The sequence below is a fragment of the Papaver somniferum genome, chromosome 11 (assembly GCF_003573695.1).
Source record: "Papaver somniferum cultivar HN1 chromosome 11, ASM357369v1, whole genome shotgun sequence".
Lineage (NCBI taxonomy): Eukaryota > Viridiplantae > Streptophyta > Magnoliopsida > Ranunculales > Papaveraceae > Papaver > Papaver somniferum.
The window spans coordinates 61,546,922-61,558,044 of record NC_039368.1 but is presented as its reverse complement, the minus strand read 5'-3'; the positions used below and the strand labels follow the sequence as shown (position 1 = coordinate 61,558,044).

Genomic DNA, 11,123 nt, shown 5'->3' with positions numbered 1-11,123 from the left:
ATAGAAAGGAGGGAATAGGCTCGCCCTAGCCCATCCTCCATAGAAAAAAAAAGAAGGGAATAGGCTCGCCTTAGCCCATCCTCTACCAAAAGGAGGGAATAGGCTCGCCCTAGATCATCCTCTACAAAAAGTCAGGATAGGCACACCCTAACCAATCCTCTACAAAAAGTCGGGATAGGCACACCCTAGACCAGAAACCAGAAACCAGAGTCCTTTTCCAGTAGCAAGTACCAGGTCAGATAGAGATAAACCGCGTAACGATCTTATCTCCAGAGATGCGGCGAAGTTTTTACACCGACTGTGTGCCCACCTAAACGCAACTTACCCGGAGGCAAGACTAATCCTTAACACATCACGTGTCTTGTTCATTTTCGGTGTAGAGGGTGCAGTGGCCATCACTTCAATGGGATTACGTGTTTGCGACCACTTAGGTGATCTGTCCACATATTTCATGTCCCGGCTGCAGGGCTACCGGGGGAGGAGGGGGGAGGTCCCCCCTTCACAATCCTACGAGTTGCATAGCTACTGGGGGTCCCCCCATTTACAATTTTGGCATGGTTGTTTACAAGTTCGCGGTTTTTGGCAATCCTACTAATAAAAGAGACAGAAATTCAAAGGTGATAGGGTCAGCTCACGTATCTCGGGTAGATACCTCCTTCACGTGGATGGCTGCTTTCCACGCACTTCTGTCGAGCATCAGCTCTCTCTCCAAGCCTCGGTCATTCAGGTCCTTTTTAATCAGTTCATCCCATGTGAGTTTTGGTCGTCCCGGACGCTTCATTCTACCTTCCATCTGTGTAATGCGTCCTACCCGAACTGGGGCGTCCGGTGATCTTCGTTGGATATGCCTGAGCCAGCGTAACCGATGTTGTGACAGTATATCCTTCATAGGTGCTACCCCAAGTTTCCCACGGACACAATCATTTCTGATTTTATCGCGCCTTGCGTGTCCACATGCCCACCTTAGCATCCTCATTTCTGTCACATTGAGCGCCATGAGGTGCGAGCTTCTAGTTTCCCAGCATTCCGCTCCATACAGCAGCGCAGGCCTGATTGTTGTCCTGTAGAATTTTCCTTTCAGTTTAACTGGGACCTTACGATCGCAAAGGACTCCAGTCGCCAGTCTCCATTTAGCCCATCCTTCCTGGGATTTGTGTCTAATGTCCTCCTTTATGTCCCCATCACTCTGGATCATAGATCCCAGATATCGAAAGGATTCTTTCCTTGGTACAATTTGTCCGTCTAGTAACAGTTCTCCATCCTCCGTGCCGGTTTCGTCAAAATCACACTTCAGATACTCGGTCTTTGTTCTACTGAGTCTGAAGCCCTTCGCTTCCAGGGTCTGGCGCCACAACTCAAGCTTACCTTCTATCTCTGCCTGGACTCCCCAATAAGTGCCACGTCATCCCCAAAGAGCATAACCAAGGGATCTCCCCATGTATATCCTTTATGACTTGGTCCTGTACTAATGAAAACAGATATGGGCTCAACGCTGACCCTTGATGTAGTCCGATTTTGATAGGAAAGTCATTCGAGATACCGTCACACGTCCTGACCCCTATTGGATGCTCCCTCGTACATACCCTTTATAAGGAATAAATATTTAGGTAATACCCTCTTCTGTTCGAGGGCCCACCACAATACCTCTTGTGGGACTTTGTCATATGCCTTCTCAAGGCACACCCTAGACCATCCTCTATAAATCTTTTTTGGTAGGTGCGTTTAACCACACGCACCATCCCCCTCCATCGAGGCATGATATGCTCTACCAACTTGTGGATATCCTGTATAATCGTATTTAGCTTGTGCCCCACGCGCGAATGGAAGAATGTTTGTATGTTAATCATATTCCTTACGCACTTTGTCTTGACAAATCAGTCTGAGAACCCACAACATACCCACTTCCTCTTTCAACGCCAACAGGTGCGTCAGTTCGTCCTGAAGGTAAGACGGGGATACAAGCTAAAGACATTCCCAACCACACGGAATAAATAGAGAAAATAAAATAATGAGGCTACGAAAATTATACGCCATATATTCATCACACTCGCGCCGAGACCCACAAATTGAGCTGGTAATGCAATCCAAAGGTCTAAGAAAATGTTCGGTCATTTCATGCAAAAATTCTCGGAAAATGCCTATCCAAACACCCACGCGCATGATGAAAATTTCTTGCAAAAAACTATCTCATTTCATATATTCCTCAAACTTGCAGACTGGGGACTCGACCCGAGAAGACAGTACAAGGGGCGCTAGATTATAACGCAATATGACTATCGGGTTTGAAAATTAACCCAATAGTCAGGGGACTAATGTTGATACATGAAAAATATCACCCTTTAGCCGGGCTAGTGTGCTCCCAAAAGGGAGGCAAACCCAACATGAAACATGGGGACTAAATCCCAAGTCCACTAAGAAAGTATCCATAAGATGGAAAGGACAAGGGTGAAATTAATAGGAAAGAATGAGGTTGTATTAGAGAAGGAATGGCATAAGTAGTAATTAAGAAAGTTTAGGACATGTGGCATGATATAATAAAAAGGAAGGGCTTTTGAAAAGTCTATATAAAGGGGCATATAATACAATAGAAGGGGATCCTTTTTTTTTCTCTCTCTTCTTGGAAATTGGGTGTGTTGTGGCTAGGACTTGTAGAACCAAAATTCACCCCTCAACAACTATCATGCTTCACGATTCACAAAAATAATTAATTAAAGTACAATAGTAGAAGAAAAAAGTTAACATCTTTTACACCTAGTACTCGGCACAACATCGTAAATATGACATTCACGTAAAAAAAAAGTTATTCAGACGCCCCCTCCCCATCCCACCCCCCACCCCCACACACAGATATTACGTTCCATAATAATAGCATCTGTGAAAGACCACCACCAGATGATCCACATAAGTGACGCTAGAATTAACTAAAAATATATTAACCTGACTCGCTATACTCCTTGGAGAAGACGATGATAGGATGACTCCAGTCTCAATAATAACATCATCCACATAGAGTTCACATACAAAGCATGATTTAGGAAACTACCATCAAAGTTTAGAAAATTTAGAATCAAGCATAATTTATGCACACGAGTATTTACTTACTATATATAATATCCAACCGGCTAGTCCCGGCATACTAAATAATATTTAAGCGACTGACCCCACCCTACTAATATCTTAATATAATAAATTAAATAATATTCAACTAGTTTTCCCCGACCTATTGAATAATATTCAAGCGGCTGGCCCTTCCTTACTCAACTTAGCAGCATGGGAAAACCACAAATACTCCTTGTGGAAAAACCACACAACGCATATCACATAACATACTCATCTAATTACATGCAACCATGTTCGCATATAATAAGAACACGTCATGCTCTCATTTAAAAATGAACTTAATGATTACAAGAAGGTTACAAGAGCTCCCACCTCTTTTGAGGACAAGCCATACCTACCTCGAAGTCCATAATTATCTCGTTCATCATTTGAATCGGTCGTTGTTAATATTGACTAATTGTTAATTAGCACTCCAAGAATTTAATGTTCAACAAAATACTATACAAATTTTTAGTTAATGCCTAAGTAAAATTACTAATGATTCTATCTTTATCAATGGTTCCATAACCTGGTATTTAGTAATTTTGGCATGAGATAGATACTAAAGTATACAATGAGGTAAAATATACTTATCCAAGTAACATGAAATTCAGTGTCACCAGAAAGATCTCGAATAACTCTACAACTTTGTAGAAGAAACCGAAAGCCAATTCAGACCTTAAGAGGCCCAATATATCTAAATAGATAATGTAACCCTAACCCGCAGGTTGACCTGGTCCATCCCGCCAAATCATATCGTTAATCCATGAATTGGATTGTATCGTCTCGCATAGCATCCCCCTAAACCAACCCATTAAATGGTCTGACTCGAAACGAATCAGATGAGTCAGCTAGTCTGACTTAATCATCTTCTTTCCCTTTACCTGTAAAATATTCTAAGTATTCAACCCTTATACACATCATAAGGGGTCAATTTTGAAGCTCTTTAGATTACTCAATTTATATCCAAATGGAGAAGTTAATGGATCTTTATAATCTCAGCACTATCCTCAACAAATTTTGCGTACTGACCACATCAATTTCTACTTGTTCATACGGAACGGAGTCTGGTAACAATGGAAGATCAGAAGTCATATCTACAGATCTAGATGCAATAAAGCAGATATGAAATCATGATACCTGAACTATTTCGAGTGACCTTATATTAGAAGAGAACGATCACCTAATTAACAAACTATATCTATCAAGATTCAACCTTACCATTAGTCAATCAAATCAATTATCGAAAACTAAAATAACAATATGATTCTAGTTTCCCTCCAACAGTACTACTAGTGCTTTGTTGATCCCACAGAAGTTTTTAAACGAAATGCATATGAGAGATTTCTCCTAATTAGAATACTCTCCTCTCTAATGAGTACCACAAGAATACTCCAGTGGGCTTCCTACACAGACAGTTAGTTCAATGTTTATTTTCGGTTTTATTAAAGATATGCAATAAATGACCAAGGTACTGTAAACTTTATTATTTATAATGACCAAGGTATTTTGGATAACAAGAAATTACCAAATCCGAAAATATTAAAAGTATGCAATAAATATTTATTTTCGGTTTGTTTATATTCCAACTGTAATCCAACTCATATACCGAAATCTCTCCTCGATGACAACTAATAGCTAGCAAATTACGTAGATATGCTTATCCATTGGGATATGAATATCACGTAAATTCCGAATACCACAAAAAGAAACATTTAGAATATTTCGGTTCAGGATCTCACCTTGAGTATCAAGGTAAATACTTGAACATTAAGTAATATTCCCCATGTTTCAAAAAGATAGGCTTGTTTCATGTGAAGTTCATCAAATGTCAACATAATATTTGAACATGTGCTAAACTCTTACCACCTCCTTCAAAAAGATCAGCTTGTTTCATGACAATTTAGAATCTTTAAAAGGAAATTAAAAATTAAAGAAAGTTATCATTTATCTATTTTTATTCATCTATAACCTAAGATAAAAGCCTTAAAATTTATCATCACTAGTTTTGCATTAAAATAAAATATATTTCTTATTGCTAGTTATCGATTTCAAGAAAAATTTTATATGGCCATGAAAATTTTGTGCAAAATAACCCTCGAATTTTATGGAAAATGGGATAGAAGGAGTAATATTGGATTTCGAGTGATGAGATGCAGTAAGTGTTGGGTTCGTCTCGACAAATATATGATCATTATCCAAAAATAAAATAAAAAATAGATTATGTTTGTGGCCCACAACATCGGCAGTTAGAAGGGAACAACCAGACTTAGATACAAAATCAACTACGATGTCACACGGTTCAAAAAGATGTCAATGCAGTTTGGAATGTCATTTTAATTTGGATACCGAGTTATCTTTCATAAGACCTTGGACTTTTAAAAATATATGGAAGGCCCTAATCCGGAAGCTAGATATTTTTCATTGTTTCCGAGCTTGAAATAACTTTGATTCCACAATTAGAATTGATAGCAAGGATTGGAATCAAATTTGGCAACTGAAAGTTCCTCTCTCGGTTAAAACTTTTGTATGGAAAGCAGTTAATGCTATCCTACCAAACAGTTTGAGGGTTGCTGCAGTCATTCCCCATATAAATAAAACTTGTATTTTTTAAAACATGTTTGGATGTACCTAGACTTCAGTATAGACTATGTGGTTGAAAATAACACTACTTTTCATGATTAGATAAATTCTTAGTTTGCTAATACTAACAGAAATGGTTTCGCGATGCAGTGGCCTGAGTTTTACAGTATCATTACCTGGCACATTTGGAAATCAAGATGTAATTGGGTCCTCGTAAAGGAAAAACAAAATAGTGTGTTTACGGCAAATGAGATAGTTAAATTCATAAATAACATTTCTACTGTAACTACACTAAGTTACAATATCCTTCAAACCATGTAATACAATCCAGTGAACGATGACTGTCTTAATATATGTACAACAACAAACAGAAATATTGAAACAAATATGGCTTACAAATTCGGTATAGCTTTGACCATAAGGAACCCCATATCTTCTTCTGATATTGGTATATTCTTGTTGATTTTGCAGGCTATATAATTGAAATCAGTGGAGCTACCTGCAACTGCAATACTATAAAAGAATTGGACAGAAGAAGAGCAGAAACAACTTTTCATCGGGGAATAGAATGGAGTTGTCATGAGGTGACTTTTTTAGAGTGATTACATATCTACTTTGATGTGCTTAAGGGGATGTATATTGAAGCTAGGAAACTTAGATACTCTATTAGTAATAACTTCCAAAACACCCATCTGGATGCCATAAACTTTAAAATTTAAGAACTTCTTTTCTCTACTAGATTTAATGTAATGTGGGCACCTATCACAACAGTTGAACTTGTTTAAAATTTAGGAAACTTGTTGAACATCTTTAATTCTCGGTAATTTAATGAAAATATATCATCCTTGAATCATGTTCCGATCATGGTTGGATACTTGGATTTGTATTGACAGAGGGATAAAAAAAAACAAAAAAAACTCCTAGTCTAAATCCCTAGAACATCACTGGCGAAGACACATACGTGCCAAAACTCCCCTAAAAGATCCGTCGATTTCAGATAGACCCATCGACTCCATCCCACCACAAAATCTGCAGCAGTGACAGCAAAGAGCCTACAGTGTCACATGACTCACATGAGATGAAAGTTCAATTTTCAGGTAAAAGCTGAATCCCCACACAGATCCCAAACCACGATGATTAATCAACAAAGATATTTATTTCCTTTTTTCAAAAGATAGTTTTATTTATGATCCAATTAGAATAGACTTCTATTCCCTAAAAAAAAAAAAAAAATTCTCAATTCTGTATAAACGCAATTATCAACGTTTCATTGAGAATATCTTGCTTACCAACATCGCCAACAACGATAAAGGAAACAAGTAGGGTTCGTTTCATTGACAATTATACCATCTAGTGTATCGTTCCAAGATAACTTTAAGAGAATTTTCAGGGTTTGAAAAGGAAGCAACAATCAAACAATGGGGGAGGGAATGGAACTCTATGCAAAACCAGGACACATGAAAATGAGCTGTTAAAGCAATACCCGCGAATTACGGTGAAAAGAAGATAATTCCATTAGCTAGTTGTTAGCTCACTATGGACAAATTTATACTCCCCACTCGCATCTCCAATTATCGTATTCAAACTTGTCTTTACTTCTTAAATTATGGATATTTCACAAAAAGGTGCCAACAGAAAATAATTCCCTTTGCCTGAAATCCCAGGAACCCTATTCCAATATCCTTTAAAAATCAGCTTGCTCTGTTTTAGTAACTAACAACAAGTATATTTAAACCAAAATGACATGGCTCTTTTTTCCCTTCTTTGAGAATCCATACTTAAAACGTACAAAAGACAATCAGAATCGAGCTACAGAATCTGAAATAGCAATGCCATCTGATTTGCACAAACACAAGATAACATTTGGAGCAAAAAAGAAAAAGTTGAACAAATTTGAATTCAATATATTCTCACTTTCTAAATTCTTGTATCGTGTAGTTCAAACTTCAAACATACATAAAGAATCAGCTTTTCTTTATAATGCGTATAACAAAAAGGAACATGAGCCATGCACCTTTCTTCAATCTAAGCTTACATCTAATGCTATAACAACATCACTCAATAACAACATCAACAACATAACAACTATAAACATCCAAAGAAGCCTTCCTTTTTAATTGAAATACACAGAAGAAGCTGCAAACAACTTACTTCTTGCCGTAGCTGGATAATCCGCTGGAAAGATTGTGTTGCAGGCTTAAGCTTTGCTCGTGGTGCACGAAATTGCTAAAACACTCAAATGAAAACCTCGATTACTGGTACAGAACAACTAGACTGGATCCGAAGCTTGAATATGCAATGTTCCACCGGTTGAACATCCCAAAATATCATGCCGAAAGGACTTTGTAGTAAACATTCCCCGGACGGATGGGTTTTTCTTGGATTGAAGGACACCATTCTTATCGGCATCATGATCTAAAGAGTTGGTACTTGGCTCTCTCCCACTTCCAACTCTGAGACTATAAGTTCTAAGTCTCGAAAGAACACGTTCGACCACTTCATTATTCTTTCCTCCAACATCAGACTCTGTCTCATCATCCTTCTCTTCCAAGAGTTCTTTCAAATTGTTTCTACCAACAATACCCCTTCTTAATCCTAGATCAGACTGCACTCTCCTGGAATGTCCCATTGGTGAAGCAACATGAACACCCAAATGCCCATCATCTACCACATTTCCTCCTCTTGCTCGACGTCTTGTCCTAGAAATCAAGTTGGCATTGTTTCTAGATTCAACAGCAGGACCAACAATGTCATCTACCATCATACAAGGGTTACTAACCGAAAATCCATTCCACGCGTGAATTGGAACCAATTTACTCAAAACTGTAAGACCCTCAACCACATCTCTCATTGAAGGTCTTCTTTCTCTACATGACCTTACACATTTAGAGGCAATTAAAACCAATTGCTTCCTCACAAAAGGGTCTTTTGGGGGCACAATTCTAGGATCATAGATGTTGATCAACTTCCCTTTTCTAAGAAGTGGAATTGCCCAATCCACAATGGAAGGCGGTGAATGCCCAACATCAATTGCTTTCCTACCACTAATGATTTCCAATAAAAGAATTCCAAAACTAAATACATCTGTTTTAGTACTTAAATTATCAGGAGTTAAATAACCAGGATCAAGATAACCAATTGTACCTGCAGGTGGAGTAGATCTAAGCCGAAAGTCATCAACATGACACCGCAGAGCTAAACCAAAATCACCAAGGCGAGCACCAAAATGCCTATCAATCAATATGTTCGCTGATTTAATATCTCTATGAATTACAGGAGGATGCAATGTATGAAGTGTATCAATGGCTTTAGCTGTTTGAAGAGCGAGTCTAATTCTCCGAGACCAATTCGGTACTGGGCGAGCATTAGAATGAAGTACTTCGTAAAGGGTTCCATTACTCATGAACTCAACAACCAATAAACGGTCTATAGAATCATCAGTAGTAAAACCAAGTAAATTCACAAGACGTGGACTTTGGATCTTCGAAAGAATATCAATTTCGTTATCAACTTCATTTTTACTATCCGAATTATTGTTAGATGTCAAGCTAAGAGATGAAGAAGAACGAGATGGTTTTTTAACAGCAACTAAACGACCATTGCGAAGAACAGCTTTGTAGACACAGCCATGACTACCCTTACCCAGTATTTTCTGTTCAGAGAAATTGTTGGTTGCTAGTTGGAGGTCTTTGTACTGGAATTCTTCGTATTTAATGGGTTTTTCTAGTTTTGATTCTTCTTCTTCTTTTTTCTTGGTGGGTTTGTTTTTTGTGGTGGAATTTGTAGTTAAGATTGCTGATTCAGCATTACAAGAAAGGTATCCCATTTAAAGTTGACACTTGAGAAAGAAAGGGGTATCAAAACATGAGGTTTTTAACAGTTGGACTGGGAAATGCATACGATTGTTGAATGACTGAATTTTCTGTTAGTTAATTTGGTTGTTGCTGTGTGGTAGTGTTTTGGTGGAAGAAGGATGATATGAGTTTGAGAAGAAGAAGAAGAAGAAGAAGAAGAAGATAAGAGGAGACATGGGGTTATATCGTTAGGTGGGGAAGCGTTACCTACCTGCCTGTTTTATTAATGGAAGTAAAGAAAAGTACATACCCAGGAGAGAGATTGACGAGAGATTGAGAAAACAGTTGTTAAACTGTGGAGTGTGGAATTAATGGAGACGGAGAAGAAAAGAATCTGAGGATTTTTTTTATAACATGGAAGGGGGCTGTTTGATAAACATCCAGAAATTGCATTTTGACTTTTGGAAGCAAAATGTCAGAAGTTTGTTTGAGTACACAGCACCCTTTCAAAATGATTTCTATAAGTAAAAAAATAATTTTTTGTGAAGCAAAATGTTTTTGTTCCTAATTACTAATATCTAAAATTAGTAAAGCGGAGGTGACTTAGTGGTTACCTAGGGATCGAGGAGTGAGGGGGAGTAATTATGGTAATGGTTACCCAAGGATGAAGAATGTTTGATGGTTCATTCACCTTGTTTTTCACAAAACTAGGGTCAAGTGTTGTTGCAAATGCACTTGGCTTTAGTTTGATCCAAATGTCCACTTTGAATTTGGTATCCGACATGAAACAGCAACATTACATCCATTTAGGGAATGTTTATTCGTTTTTGTTTATTTTATAGGTTAGGGAATGTTTATTTGTTCAAAGTATGTAATCTTGCTTCGAACAAAAAGAGTATGTAATCTAGCTCCAGCCAAGCCACGACTACCAACAATTATCGGCAGTTTAAAGGTGGTTATGCTTGATTTGTCATGGGCAGCTGTGTAATATGGACTTTATAATGGGTATTGGAATTTTTTCGAAGCTGGAGATTGGGCAGCTGAAGGTGTAGAAGCCACTTAACAGGGAGGCCAAAGCGTCATGTATAAGTAAACCAAATTGTTAAACCACATCCATGGGCCATGGCCAGAAGTCAAACACTTAAAGAAAATGGCTTTTTTTTTTTTAATTTATCGTCTTAGGTAAAAAAAGAGACCTGTTGTGAGGTATACTCAAATTATCAGTGGGACCTATGGTTTTTCCTAGATTCGAATGATAACTCAGAGGTTCAGCTGATAACTTTTCAGCCGAACTTAGGCAAATGTATGCCTCAAAATATTTGAGTAAGTCTCAAAATAGGTTTCGTAAAAAATGATGTGTTTTAGAAAAAATCTGTTTATTAATTGATGTTTAATTTTGTTAGTCTATCTCCAAAACATAAAAAGATTTCGATTTTTTAGTGTTAAGATCAGTTAGTGTTAAGCTATCACCGAAACATAAAAAGATTTCAATCTTTTTGAGGAAACATCAACCCGGAATCGGTGAATGTTCATGCACTCAAAGATCAAATTTGAGTTGATATTTTTTAATTCACGAAGAACACCAGAAATCGATGTATATAACTTACCGCATAGACCATTTTTAGAAATTAGGGTATGTGGATGTAC

General features: G+C 37.7%; 2 protein-coding genes across 2 annotated transcripts; both read right to left on the bottom strand.

Annotated features, from left to right (window-relative positions):
* Positions 1-631: 631 nt before the first annotated feature.
* LOC113324463 lies at positions 632-4,194 on the bottom strand. Its single transcript, XM_026572784.1, has 3 exons — positions 4,132-4,194; positions 2,938-3,039; positions 632-1,378 (listed from the first exon to the last, which is right to left on the bottom strand). The coding sequence occupies exons 1-3, from the start codon at positions 4,192-4,194 to the stop codon at positions 632-634; spliced, it is 912 nt and encodes a 303-aa protein (XP_026428569.1).
* Positions 4,195-7,565: 3,371 nt separating this feature from the next.
* Positions 7,566-9,848, bottom strand: LOC113322892 (serine/threonine-protein kinase-like protein At3g51990). Its single transcript, XM_026571075.1, has one exon. The coding sequence runs from the start codon at positions 9,506-9,508 to the stop codon at positions 7,952-7,954; it is 1,557 nt and encodes a 518-aa protein (XP_026426860.1). The 5' UTR covers positions 9,509-9,848; the 3' UTR covers positions 7,566-7,951.
* Between the last annotated feature and the right edge of the window lie 1,275 nt (positions 9,849-11,123).